Genomic DNA, 14746 nt, shown 5'->3' on the forward strand with positions numbered 1-14746 from the left:
TCATGTGTTTCATGTTCACAACAATTACTGCTTTGGAGCTTGCTTAAAATATGATTGGCCTAAAATAATCATTTTATGTTTCCCTTCCTCTTCATTTTTGCTAAGAAAAGTCCCTCTCAAGTCACAATAAAAGTGAGTGAAATTCATCAATTTTAGACTGCCTTTCATTTGCTCTTTTTGTTTCAGGGGATTTGACAGCTTATGGTAATTGATTGGAATAATTGCTCTCTCAGACTATTACTAAAAGAGAAAGGTACCATGCTCTAGCTCTTTCTGTCTGGCATCTTCTACTATATATTAATCACTCATTATCTTACCTGATATATAATGTTAACAGCGCGTCCTCTTTCAATTCTTAATTTGTTTAATAACTTCTTTTGTTCAATCCATGGAGTATGTAGACGTGTTCCCTTGCTATGTTGATTATGTATTTATATAGTGACATGCCAATCTATTGATTTATTTCAAAAACTGTCCACAGAGGTGGATGTTGAGTTAGTTTCTTTATTGCAAGAAATCAGGATTAGAATGTGCTAGCAGCAGGTTACCTATTTAATCAGGATTTAGAGATCCTATATTTTCTGTTTTCTTCAAAATATCTGAATTTTTTACATATGCCTAAGTTTTGGCTTCTTTACACTATTCGTTGATATTCTGTGGTGATTTTTCAGCAAAAGTATATTCTGATTGGTTTTAAATAATCATTTTATGTTTCCCTTTCTCTTCATTTTAGATCAAATATGTAAGCGGCTCATATGATTCTGGGAATGTCTTCCTCTTATTGAATAAAGAGATTTCAGAGCATGAATATTTGAAAATAGTATAGAGTTCATCGCTGAGACTTTTCTATTGGTAACTTTGGTAACTCTTGCTTTTAAGTTTTGGTAAATTTGCCCACACTTCATATTTTCAAAATTGGATTTGTGAATATTGTTGGATTTGTCACTTATTACAGATTTCAAATTTATTTATAAATCCCGATAAATGCAGTATTTTATATGCTTTGTGTTGTACCCTTTTAAGTTTTTGTGTAAATGATGGGTTGCTTGATCCAAATCTGGTGCCAAAAGATGTCAAACTAGAAATTCTATCGAATTATATTTTTATGTCTTTAAAACCTTTTGTTTGTGCTACATCTTTTTATGCTATATGTTTTTGGTTTTTCTTGCACTGATAAAACTAAGGTTATAAAAATAGTAATTACTAATCTGGTGTGAATATTTGATTCAAGCTTTGATTGAGATTTAAGGCTTTGTTTTATAACAGCTTTTGAGAAATGATTTAATTGAGGCCATGCCCTGTGAAATGTGATATTTTACTTTTTTCAAATATCAAACTCTAGGTTTGCTTTTGGGTGATATTTAAGCTTAACTAACCACCTTATTTCAAACTCTAGGAGGTATGGCTCAATCTTTGTAGCATTGGGGAAAATTGGTCTAACAATAAGTGTTTGGTGGATTTTTCACCCAAGAGGAAGCTTTGCCAGTTTTCAAGATTGACCAAGGGAGCTTCTTTAAACGGTCTTGAAGGTCTCCTCCTTGAGCCACCAAGAGAGGCTCTTAACAATTCAAACAAGAACTTGAAGATCAAGTACCTGCAGGTACTACTGAGCGCGACATGCATATGTTGGCTTAAAAGGGCTCTTACCATAAGAGTAGTTGAGATAAACATGACTCATTTCTTTTAGATATGGCCAAGAACTTAGGATTGAGCAAGCATATATGAATATTACAATTTGAGATTTGTAGGACGAGATGTTTGAAGGTTCTATATTTTATTATATTGTTACCTGAAATCACATTATAAGGTTTGACTTGCGTTGGGTTTCACTCGAAGTAAAGCATAGAAAAAAGAATGTCAGGTAAGCATACAGAGTAAAATGCTAGATACGGAGAGCATACTCTATGTTGTTGAATTTCGTAGTTCTTGGACATGGTGTTGGAAGGAGTAAACGTCTTCCACGAAGGGATATTTTATATGAAAATGATTGTGTTAAAATTAATAGAAAAAAATTAATATAATTAATTTTAGTATTTTTAAAAAAAATTAAGAGGGTATATTTATATATGTATATAACTATAATAGTTTGATAGTTAAAATAGTATGAGGAATAAAAAATATGAATACATATGTACTATAGATTTATGACCTAAATTTATTAGTGCTAACATATTCGAGTTATGAGATCTCACGGGAAGGAACATTTTACATGATAAATGAAAAATGTGTACACATAGTTAAAAAAACATTTTTATATAACTTAAGTGTATTTTTAATAATGTAAACAATAATTATATATTTATGTATTGTTACATATCTAAAACACAAAAGCAATACCCTTTATGCAACATAAGTATACATCTTCGCAACCAAAATTCAGTTTTTTATTTATTGTAAATCATGTCAAACAAAGCATCAAAGGTTGTTGGCATCACTTCCTTGCGGATAAACTGGGGATCATGGCTTACATGAGCATAGAGCACACCAAAGTGGATTGGACACCACATTTGTCACTCAAAACCTTAAGGCAAACAAAAACTGTTATACCTCATATATGCAAAACTTAAATATTTTGGCCTAATAACTTTTGTGTTTTTCAAAATCTTTATATTAGTCTATTCAGTGTATGCTTACAAAATACTAGAATTGAGTGTCTAAATTTCTGCTCTTTAAATATCTACATCTTTATTATGATTGTTCTTACATTCTTAGCATTTTAAATATTTTATAATTTAAAATATTAATCGATGTATCAAATACAATAGACAAATTTCTCGTGCAACGCGTGGGTAAAAAACACTAGTTTGAATTAAAACTGGAAAGAAAAGAATATTTGATATATGGGAACTGCTGATTAAAATGGAAGGTGAATCTTATGCTCATGCAAATGTAGGAGTAGGAGTATGTGGAGACAATTTAGCAGTGTAAGGATACATTCCCTAAATTAAACCTCGGCCTCTATGAACACTCTTGCCATTTTTGTCAGCATATTTAGAAGTAATTGTCCTATATATGTTATTTTTCTGGTTTCTTAATTATTTTATATATCTCTATCCACCTTAGTGAGAGGCATATATGTAATTAAATTATACTCAATAAACACTGTGATTACTCAAATGGTTGTTGTACGATGCTCACATGAAAAGACTAACAATGGAAGGAATGGAATCACAAACATTAAAAATACAAATATAACATATTGATCGAAGTAATTTAGCCTTGTACAGCTTCCGTTTGACATTCAGGAACATACAAAATTACAAATCATAATACAATACGTTAATAGTTTATAAGCATCCTTGTAACCATATGATATTGTTATTGTAGTTACTAATAACTATGGCCACAAGGAGCTAGTATTTTTCTTTCAGCTTGATTGGCATTAGAATTTCAAGGTGTACTTAATCTCATCAGGGGTAGTATCCACCGTGGCCTCCACCTGCGCCACCTCCACCCCCAGCTCCATATCCACCACCATGTGCGCCTCCTCCACCACCACCACCACCAGCACCTCCACCAGAGCCACCACCACCGCCACCACCATATCCCCCACCAGCTCCTTCACCGCCGCCATATCCTCCTCCATGTGCTCCACCAGCACCGCCTCCAGCACCCCCACCACTCCCACCTCCACCTCCTCCACCGCTTGCTCCGCCGTATCCACCACCAGCTCCTTCACCGCCACCGTATCCTCCTCCATGTGCTCCACCAGCACCGCCTCCAGCACCCCCACCACTCCCACCTCCACCTCCTCCACCACTTGCTCCACCATATCCACCATATCCACCACCGGCTCCACTCCCTGCACCACCACCATAACCACTGCCAGCACCCCCTGCACCTGCACCTCCTCCTCCTCCACTGCCACCTCCACCACCACCCCCATGTGCTCCACCTTGACCATACCCTGCACCACCTCCTTTGCCAGCCCCTCCTCCATATCCACCCGCTTCATCACCGCCACCGCCACCGCCTCCACTCCCACCACCACCTCCTTTTCCTCCACCACCACCACCACCAGAACCACCATATCCTGCACCCGCACCTTCACCTCCGCCAGCTCCTCCTCCATACCCACCTACACCATGATCTCCACCGCCTCCATAACCTCCACCTCCACCGGTACCTCCTCCACCACCACCACCACCGCCACCAAGACCTACAGCAACATCACCACCAATGCCAAGGCCCACGCCTGCCTCTAGAGTGAGGAGTGTTCTGGCAGCAGAGCACACACCTAAACACAATAACACAAGCAAAACATTATTCAAAACCTTAGAAGTTGCCATTACTAAGTGTTTGAAATCCCACAATATGATTTGAGAATTCAAGCTGGGTATTTATAGGAATCGTGCAGGCCCACTACGCTATTGGAGGGGCCTAAAAGCGCGCATTGAGTGGCCGGCCCAACAAGCACATGAAGAAGGTGGTCCGATATACAAGTACAGACTAACACTATTAGTGTGCTTTTGCTGTCAACCATTAGCTTCATCTTATTCTCACTGTGACTGTGTTAGGCAAGAACATCTTTTGGATCAGTTGCTAAAGACTAATCACTTCTCTTCAAATGGTTGGGTGTTTGATTCTCACTGTTGGTGTGTTGGTGGACAATCTATACGTACCTTAAGCGACAAAGACACGTTCTAACATGTGGTGGTGATCGAAGCCAAACTGACACAAACTTTTATTCATAAAAAAAGGCAATAGCTTGTTATAAGCCTAAATGCCTAATTAATCTGTCTAATAATTAAAGCAATTATCTGGGTGTCATTTATGGATGTCCGAGTCATTCCTCTATGTTAACAGCACTGGCCAGTGTAGCTTATTTTTTTCTACTTCAAATGTTAGCATGTCGACCACCTGTTCATGCTGTGTGTTTATCCTTATGTTCCACTAGGCTTTTGAGCATATTTTAAACTTCCTCCTACATTGAGAAAATAATTCGTAGATATCTACATAGTGCAGACATCAAAACCAACACACATTTAGAGTGAAAAAAGAAGATGGGATACAAAAGTAATGAATGTGATAAAATGAGTGTCAACACTATTTATATGTCTAAGTATCCTTACTATTTCCTTTTAATAATGCGAAAACTTCTCATGACCCTGAGTTTATAGGGTCACAGAGAAGTGGAAACAGAGTTTATATTGAATCTACAGTAGCTAGGACCAGTAGTATAGTCAATTTTTTCGGTTAATTATGATTACTGGCTACTGCACCAAACTAATATTGTTGTCATGATGAGGCAAACTTGATACATAAGGTAATCTATAATTCTGTGTAGTTAGCTGTGGAAATAAACTCAAATGAGACGACTATATATGAAGAACAACATAACATATATTGCAGATGAATAGCTGTTGGATTAACGATTGTTGTAGGCTTATTTTTTGAAGGCACTTATTTACTGCTTACCCTTAACAGTACTGGAGAGTAAGTATATGCAATTGAAAGAAAGTAATGTATGATGTAGTGGATGATCACATGCAAATAAGCCGATTGCGGGACCCATCCATCTCGTTCTGTTTCTATAGTGGATTGTTTCTTTAATTCCACTCCTGCCTCTGATCAGCAGCAGTGTTTGACTTTAAACACCAAATGCATGTACATACCCAATACCCCCACCGACTACATTAGTTTCTGATAGCATAGCAGAGATGATTTATTCTGTAACTTGATCAACTAGAAGAAGCAGAAGCAGAAGCTCTTGTAATTCCTTCTATTCCGTTTTCTTTATACATTTTCAGTCATTTACGATTTGTTTATTCAGAACTAATAATGAAATTATCAGCATATATAACAACATATTATCACTATACTAGTATTAGTAATCCCCCGGCCCATTACAATCTCTCACAATTTACATAGGTTACGAATTTGAGTATTTGACTCTCACCTCTTCTAATCAGCACAGAAAAAACTGAAGTTGTTCAAAAGGAGAAAGACCATACTAACTTGACCTACCCGGTCGAGAGTCTTTTATACCTAGTATACACGAGTACTTAAACTTAAACTTGGGGAGGGGAAACAATAAATTGAAAACTTTTCACAAAAATGATAGCTTAGAAAAAGTTAAAGCAAAAACATTTTGCTCATCGAAGGGCGTCAATAAATGTAACTTAATACATCAATGGTGCCAAGCATCATCACAGAAATACATCTAAGAAAGCCCTAAGATGCTACAGGCATCACATACCTACAAATTAAAACGGGCTACCACTACATCTCTCTTTAAGGGCAGTTGTCTACATGTTCAAGCCAAGCCGGAACAATCACAATTTCAGAAATGTTTGCACACATAACCATTAGATAGAAGCAACGTGTCCCACTACATCATCTAAGCGAGGTTGCAATCATTACGAACCAAACTTTGATGTCATATTTCTCGGCCCACTTAGCCTCTCCCTTAAGTCGGACACTTGATAAAAAAAAGAGGTCATACACGAGTCGAACAAGATTGTACACAATACATGGGTTAAACACTTAAACCCAAAAAAGTCTAATAAAACTAAAAAGCAGTTAAGGAGTACACAACATAAGTGGCAACTGATGTAATAAATAAAAAATAAATTGCAACTCATCTAATGGGCTTGCAGCTTTTCAATTTTGACACCATGGGCTTGCTGCTTAACCGTATAAAAAAGACATAAGAAAATGGTAACGCAACACATTCTATGGGCTTTCTACTTGCGACCAAAAAATAAATGGGTTTGCCACTTTTTTATTTCATTACTCTTGACCAAGAAAAAAGCTCTTTAAAAAACAATCATGGGCTGTGTGTGACTCTCTGCCAATTAAAAATAAAATATGCTAGTAATAATTTTCTATCAAAATTGATAATAAAGTCACTTTCAGTGAAAAGGCACATTTTAATTCCTTTTTTTAATATTTATTACGTGAAACTCATGAATTTCATTAAGGTACGAATAATACTGATCGTGTAGATAGAGATGTTGACAATAGAACTTGTATATATTATTTGGTGAAATTCATGAGTTTTTTATGATAAAATGTAATTGAAAAAATGTATTGGAAATTATGTGTTGTTAACCTTCCTTGAATGTTTTTGGAGTATATATTAGCACAATTGATAGATAATTAAACTTCTTAAGTATTTATTCCTAGGAAGTACTTATTCACTTCACTTAATATGAGGTCGGAACCTCAAGTAAATTAGTGTTATGATTGCCTGTGTTAAATACCTTGAAGGAAGAAAAAAAAAAGTGTTCCCCTGAAATACTTCCAGTTCTACCAAGCAGGCCTGCGATGCTCTCGATCTGGCCTCCTGCTCTCAATTTGGGTTGTCCCTCATCTATCTGATTTGGGCCTGGGCTCGTAACAAAATATGAAATAAATAATTATTTTATTTTTGGCTGTGTATAGGATGTTTGAACTTTGAAACTTGAGGATCTTGACCAAAAAGAGAAAAGAAAGTTGAGGACCGATCAATGATTCAGTCTTTGTATTAATACTCATATTTCATTTGAATGATTATGAGATGGAAGTTATTTCTTATAGATGTGATCAACATTTTTTTCTTAGAAATTTTACTTGAGTAGCTAGTGAGTTGGTTTTATTCACCAAGCATTCTGCAATCTGCATTCAGGGCCGGCCCAAGGGTAAAGCCACCCAAGTAAGGGCTTTAGGCCTCCAATTTTTTTTGTTTTTTCTTAAGTAAAAAAGGCCTCCGATTTATTTCCTTAAGTAAAAAAGGCCCCCAAAATTAAAATTAACAAAATTTTATATTAGATCAAACATGTTTCAAGGCCCCCAAAATTAAAATACGCTTTAGGCCTCATTTGGTGTTGGGCCGGCCTTGTCTGCATTTTCAAACTTGCTTTTCTTCTACTCCAATCGCATTTGGCCATTTAAGAAATGGACCATCCCGTGTTCCAGTCTCTTCTATTTTGCATTTTTCCTTGCAACTTGCAAGTAATGATAAGGCGCACTATGATGGGCGGATGATTAATACATAATCGTTATCTGTCAAGATATATTTCATTTTTAGCTGAAAGTTCAAGGACAGCATTGTCCTACCCTAAAGTGAAAGGCTGTTCAATTATTAATACCAGAGGGTATTTTTGTCTTTTTATTTACCTCATTCTCGAGCAATTGTTCTTATATATAAATGGTATAGAGCAAAATAATGTGCAACAAACAACAAATTCATAATATTCTGAGAATATGGAGTCCCAGCAGCAGGAGCCTCTCAGGTTAATTTCCTATATTTCTAATTGCTCCTTTTTTAGTCATAATTCATTTCATTTACATGTAGTTTACTAATTTGTATCACCAATAATCTTCTATATGCATGTCTGACACCTGAATTATATGTTCAAAATTATCTATGTGCAGGGAAGTTAAGAAGCCTGCAGGCTTGGGCAACGTGTTCTGCAAGATGGGTGAAGGTTGGACATGTGTGATTACTAGAACTGATGGGCCTGATGCTGGAAAAGTTTATGTTAAATGCGGTGAAAATTGCACCTGTACAATGTATGTTATCATATTATGTGTCTTAATCACTTGTTTTGATTATTTTAGCCTCTATGTTAACTTGAGCATTTGAATTTGTTTATAACTAGCTCTGCTATGAAATTCGCATGCGTGCAGGGAAGGTGAAACTGTGTCCAAAGATGTGGTGAGTAGCAGTGGCAGTAGTGGCGGCGAAGCATTCTGCAAGTGTGGTGAAGGGTGGAGTTGTGAGATTACCAGGACTGAAGGCCCAGAAAAAGGTTCAGGCAAGGGCTTTGTTGAATGCTCTCAAGAGTATAACTGTGCTTGTACTGTTTAATTGACTCGAGAGAAATGAATCAGGGGAAGTCAAGTGAATGTGTAGTAAACTGAAGGTATAAAAGTGTGAAAAAAATGGTGTGAAAAAACAAGCAGCTATAAAATAAATTGTGTTGAGCAAAGGAGCTGTTACCAGTGTTGTGTGTGATAAGTAATGAAGTTGTTGGTTGCCAATTTGTTTGTGCCTTGAGCAGTTACATTACCAAATAAAGGATCCTAAGATGAATGCCAAATGTTTCATTGAGAATAGGAATCGAACTTTCAACCTAAAAATTCAAACAACCATTTTTTACTATTGTGATCGACACTTTTTAATTAGTATTTTCACTATTTTGCTTATTAATCCCTTAATCTATCATCTTTGCTTATTAGTATCATAGCAAGTGTTCATTAAAATTTGTGAGGCACTCTCATCTTGTAATGCCTGCAGCAACATTCCTGTCCAGTTGCAATGATAGTGTCACTCATCTTATCAAACATGTAACATCGATTATGGGTAGGCTTATATGGCGCTAATGTAGCGTCAATAGTTTTGACCGCCGCTAAATTAGTAATTTTAAGAATCTATAACAACGTTAAGTCGACACTAAATAAAATATAGCGTCACGCCAACACTAATTATCATAACCTTGTGTGACTTTAATCACTCCTTTTTATAGAAGCATAATGATAATACAATAACATATATATATTTATATATTTAGAACTTTACACATATGTAAGAAAAGAAGAAAAAACACAAATAACAAAAGAGTGAAGAAGACACAACAACACAAAGTAACAACTAACTTCAATTAACTAACCAGGTCAAGAATAGTGTTTCTACCACCAAGCCTATCCCCTTTCCTCACATACTCACTCGCTTCATTCTCCCCATACTCCTTCAATCCCATCTCCCCCTTCATCTTCCACAACACCTCCCCAAACCTCCTGTGCCCAAAATACGCCTCCGCCTCCACCTTCTCCCCTCCCTCCTCCACCACCACCGCAACCCGCTCGTAATACCCGCCACTCACTCCTTCAAACTCGTCCAGCCGAGCCACCGCCGCATCCGAGACAGCATACACCTCCCCCTTCACCCGGTGCCCCTTCCCGGGCAGGTTGATCAAATACGGGATGCCGTGTGGCCCGCACACCAGCGGATACGGCTGCTCGGTGTAGAAAGTTCCCACGAAAACGGCGTCGTCTTCGCCGATCAGATCCTCCATTAGACCGTAGTTAGGGAACCCTCGCTTCAGCGTGCCGTATACGAACAACATGTGAGCTCTCGGTTTCGCATTTTCAACCTCTCCCTCTCTCGCCATGCTTCGCTCCTCTGCTTTCTCACTTCCATTGACCTTCCTTTCTTATTCTCAGAATCTTCAGCTTCATTGTTAGGCCCATTTACGTTTTTGCATGGGCTTGGGCCCTAAGATAGAAAGATTTCAACAAACCACCTAGGCCCATACAAAACTTTTAATAAATGCTACTTATTCGTTGTCATCCAACGGCCGAGAGTGATAACGGTGAGACTAATTCATCTTTCACTATTAGCGCATTAAACGGTAGGTGAGGGACTGCCTAAAAGTTGGGAATGGAAACTTCAACCACTTAAGATAAACCAAATAGCTTAAAACGAAGTGGTAATTCATTATGCACAGTTTGTTTAACAAACGTTACTACTAAATATGAATTATTAAGTCTCATGTCATGGTGGAGAGATGGGATAGTGATTTTTCATGGATGGGGCAACTTGCTTTGCTGAAAACTCAATATCAATCACCAAACAAAAGAAGCCCAGCGAGTAACACCGTGTTTGTTAAGGTCTAGACCGAAATTCTAATTTTACAATGGACCCCATCCATTGTATACTACTCCAAATCATGTAACACGCCAGTGGCCTTCAAATCATGTAACACACCAAACTCAACAATAATGGATATGGCATGAAACTATAGCCCATGATGTGAACATGAGTAATGGTATATACACACCTCATTTTTTAAACACTTCATTTTCACCTCTTTTGTTTCTATCTCTCTTATCTTATCATCTATCATATCTCATATTTTCTCTTTCTCATTTTTTTTTCTTTTTATCTCTCTCTTTATTCTACCTCTTCCACCTCAAATGAGAGGTGTGTAAGAAACATTATTGTGTGAACATTGTTGCTGAAATTCATATTGTTTTTTTTTTCAATATATAAAACGAGGGTAATCTTTGAGTTCAAAACTCAAAGCGGAAGCTGATAAACCAAAATTAAGACAAGAAATTTTTATAGACTTTTTTGGTGACTTAACAATATTAAAATATTGTATCAATGTGTTTGAGGGTTTAATTTCTACATTTAATTGAATCGAACAATACATGGTTTAACTTCAATCCAACTTGTCTTCCGGCTTTTCTTTTCTGTTGAAAGTTCTTACTTCCTCCGTTTCAAAACTATTGTAGTTTTAACCTTTTTATTTTGTTCTAAAACCAATGTTGTTTTACATATCCAAAACACTTTATCTCATTCTCTTTCATTCATGTCCTCATTTAATATTATATCTCTCAAGTATCATCTCTTACTTCCACCAATTACAATTCTCACCAATTAGTTGACCAATGATTTTCATTCTCTCTCTTTCATATAACTCGTATTAAATAAGGGTGTTTCAGTCAAATTATAACATTAATTAATGAACTTTTAAACTTTGTGCATAACCATTAAACTACAATGGTTTTGGAACGGAGGGAGTAACTTTTACCATTTTATTAACTTTAGACCTTCGAGAGTCGAGATTCATTTTGTAAAACTAGACTCCGAAAGTCTTAAGCTCCGAGGATAAATCACTAAGCTCAGATTCTTAATCAGCACTAGTGAATTTTTTTTTTCTAGCTTTAATATCTTTGTCTTTTTATAGGTCTTCCCCTTGTCTATTGGGGTTGTTGAGAGTTTCGATATCAATATGTGTGTTTTATTACATGGGTGAGGATATTTCTTCCCTGAATATAACGCGATTACCCTTTTTTTAAAGACGATCATTTTCTTTCCCTCAACCAATTCACATCGCAACTAATAGAAAAAACAACTATACTAGTAGTTTAGATCTTAACTGGGTCCTAATGTATCGAAAGGACTAAATTAAATGAGGAGAGGCCTTCGCTTCATGCGCAACAACATCAAATATTTGAACATATGTGATATGTGAACAATGAAAGTTGTGTGCCTATTCCTTCTACTCATTTCCTCAACACATATTATAGGTGAATCCTATTGACTCCGATCCTAATAGCTTCTAGAAAGCTCATGAGACTAGTGAAAGAATTTCATTGTCACTCCTTTCGAAGGTGCATTTCAATCCTTCCAAAACCTCGAAGAGTTTTAAAGAAATGTTTGAACATCCCAAAGGTAGCCATGAAGAAGGTTTTTCTCACAACACTAGTAAGAAGTTCCCCTCAGCCTCCTCTATTTCTATAAAGAGAAGGGATTCCACTTGCCACTCTACCTATTCTTCAGTTGTTGAAGCTCTTTAAGCATACCGACGTCAAAAGCCAGCGTGTGTATGATAACTTTTTTTTTTGGAAAGCCAAAAGGTTGAATTAGTAAAGAAGTACAAGGGGTGCTTAAACCCCACAAAATTATACTCCCTCTGTTCCTATATATCTATCTAGGAAGAGAAGATTCACACAAATTAAGTAAAACAATTAATTGTGTTGATTTTCATAAAAGTATTATTTATTTTCATATTTCACCATTTAGAATGTATTATTTTATCTTTCTTCATTTATTGTTTCTGTAAGAGAATTTCTTGGAAAAACATCAATTAATGCTCTCTTGAAACTCTAAGTGGGTAGATATATATGAACAAATTTTTTCCTTCAAAATGGACAGTTAATAAGGAATGGGGGGAATACAACGTATGGTCAATAACAACTTAAATCTCAGGGACGGTTACATACGAGTATTTATCACGGAGAATTACTACCCTTGGGTCCTTAGGTTCCCATCGGTTTACCTAGTGCCCTTTAATGTTGAGGTATTTTCAGAAACGACTTCTCTTATTGGTGGCAAGGTTATATATAATCAAGTGTCACGTAGCTCGAGAGGACACAACTCTTCAAGCTCTTTAAGCATGTACGCTCAATGGCTTTAAATACAAGATAATTCGTGAACAATTGTTTTCAAACATAAATCACACTAAACCACTTGTAATTGAACTCTATTTTTTAAATTGAAGTTTACAAAACTTAATTAGTTTGGTAGACATCCAATTAAGATTTGAAAGCTAATTTCTTGGGATCTCCTTGTAGTAAGATGAACTGAAAGAGTGTTTCTTTGAGTTTGCTTTTGGGAGAGATAAAGAGGCAGACAGAAAGCTTGTGATTCCTGGCTTTAGTCCATAATTTGATTTTTTATTATATTTCCCGTATAGAAAAAAGTTTGTGATTCTGAAGAGATTGACTATATATTATTGGTCATTCGTGTGCATATGCGTGTCGCATCTGCTTAGCACGGAATCCTTTGGCCCAAGGATGAAACACGTTTAAAAGAGAGATGGAAGTGGTAAGAACGATCAAGATGTACGTGTGCGCTCGTTATCCGAAACTGAGATTAATGGCGGCATGTTGTTAAAAAGCCGAAAGCCAGGTTCAGTGTGATCAAGCATGCACGGACAAGTTCACGTGTAGGAGGGGTCAGAAAGCACATGGAATGTTGTCACCCCAAGTGACTGCGTGGGGACATGAACTTCAAACTTGGGTTTGAGGTAAAGAGAGAAAACATGCCTTAGTTATTCTCTGTGGCGTGTTCCTGTTCGCCAAAGCAAAGGAGAGTTACCATTCACTAGGGGGGACTAGGGACTATGATCCATGCGCGCTTGTACATAAATAGGTCTGCACGTACTTTCCCATTTTCTTGTTAAGATCCTGCATATGATCAAACATTCATCAGGATTCTTGTTCTTTCTTTCTCCTAGATATTTTGTGCTTTTCCCTGTGGATACTGTTGCATGTTTCGTTTTCAATGCTTGGTCTGCTAGCTGATGAAGCTTACTTGGACAATGTTTTTTCCTGAATATAAATATGATAGCACGTACTCTGTATTGAATCACGAGTGCTATATATGCTTTCCATTCCCAAAGAATGATTGATCCAATCTGGTCAATGTTTATGGGATCCACGTTAAAGTGATATGATCGCAAGAAAGAAAACAGAATAATTGCTCCCAATTAACAGGACGAAGACTTTTCATTCTTTCTTTTTTCTAGGGAAATTAATCAAAAAAAATTAAGATTTTGTTCAAAAACATTGTATATATGTAATGTAAGTTGCTTTATGGTTAGTCATGTGTATTTAGGTGGTTAGTTCAGTGTATTATTTGGCCAAATCCCTAATTTAGGAATTTCAACTTTACACGGTTCTATGCTTTATGGTTAGTCATGTGTATTTAGGTGGTTAGTTCAGTGTATTATTTGGCCAAATCCCTAATTTAGGAATTTCAACTTTACACGGTTATGTGCTTTATGGTTAGTCATGTGTATTTAGGTGGTTAGTTCAGTGTATTATTTGGCCAAATCCACAGGAAAAAGGGGTGTTTGGGGTGTTTCTACTATTCCTATGTCTATGAATCATTATTCGTACTTTAGAATTTTAAATGTGCTTTAGAAGTAGTTTGTACATTTTTCATTTCTAGGATTTTATTTTGTTTCTTCACCCCTTTTCTCCTTGATTTGATGTGCAGGAATTTTGACGCCGGGACACTTTAAAGAATGGCTGCTACAACACTCAAGCTTTAAGAAAAAAAGCAATGCTAATTTAAATCACATACATCAATAAAATTTGGTATCCAATGAATTCGCTTTGAACATTAAAGATTCATGTTGCACAATCAAGTTAAATAGAGATTAAAATGCAATTAAACCTTAAAAAATACCTAAGATTATAATAGTTTTGTCTCTTTATTAAGCTAGACAAAATTGATACTATTAGG

At 36.4% G+C, this 14746-nt stretch overlaps 3 protein-coding genes across 3 annotated transcripts; 1 reads left to right on the plus strand and 2 right to left on the minus strand.

The window, feature by feature from the left end:
- Nucleotides 1–3177: 3177 nt before the first annotated feature.
- LOC130740140 (glycine-rich cell wall structural protein 1.8-like) lies at nucleotides 3178–4338 on the minus strand. Its single transcript, XM_057592647.1, has one exon. The coding sequence runs from the start codon at nucleotides 4287–4289 to the stop codon at nucleotides 3411–3413; it is 879 nt and encodes a 292-aa protein (XP_057448630.1). The 5' UTR covers nucleotides 4290–4338; the 3' UTR covers nucleotides 3178–3410.
- A 3720-nt stretch (nucleotides 4339–8058) lies between these two features.
- On the plus strand, nucleotides 8059–9040 carry LOC130740142 (uncharacterized). The gene is made up of 3 exons (XM_057592649.1): nucleotides 8059–8216; nucleotides 8359–8496; nucleotides 8614–9040. Exons 1-3 carry the CDS (start codon nucleotides 8188–8190, stop codon nucleotides 8792–8794), a joined length of 348 nt encoding a protein of 115 aa, XP_057448632.1. The 5' UTR covers nucleotides 8059–8187; the 3' UTR covers nucleotides 8795–9040.
- Nucleotides 9041–9460: 420 nt separating this feature from the next.
- Nucleotides 9461–10129, minus strand: LOC130740141 (putative gamma-glutamylcyclotransferase At3g02910). The gene has a single exon (XM_057592648.1). The coding sequence runs from the start codon at nucleotides 10095–10097 to the stop codon at nucleotides 9588–9590; it is 510 nt and encodes a 169-aa protein (XP_057448631.1). The 5' UTR covers nucleotides 10098–10129; the 3' UTR covers nucleotides 9461–9587.
- Between the last annotated feature and the right edge of the window lie 4617 nt (nucleotides 10130–14746).

Source organism: Lotus japonicus, chromosome 2 (assembly GCF_012489685.1).
Source record: "Lotus japonicus ecotype B-129 chromosome 2, LjGifu_v1.2".
Lineage (NCBI taxonomy): Eukaryota > Viridiplantae > Streptophyta > Magnoliopsida > Fabales > Fabaceae > Lotus > Lotus japonicus.

Coding starts and splice junctions, on each gene's coding strand:
- LOC130740140 (XM_057592647.1), bottom strand. CDS start 4,289: ATGGCAACTTCTAAGGTTTTGAATAATGTTTTGCTTGTGTTATTGTGT.
- LOC130740142 (XM_057592649.1), top strand. CDS start 8,188: ATGGAGTCCCAGCAGCAGGAGCCTCTCAG. Junction 8,217..8,358: donor CAGCAGCAGGAGCCTCTCAG/GTTAATTTCCTA, acceptor ATCTATGTGCAG/GGAAGTTAAGAAGCCTGCAG. Junction 8,497..8,613: donor GAAAATTGCACCTGTACAAT/GTATGTTATCAT, acceptor GCATGCGTGCAG/GGAAGGTGAAACTGTGTCCA.
- LOC130740141 (XM_057592648.1), bottom strand. CDS start 10,097: ATGGCGAGAGAGGGAGAGGTTGAAAATGCGAAACCGAGAGCTCACATG.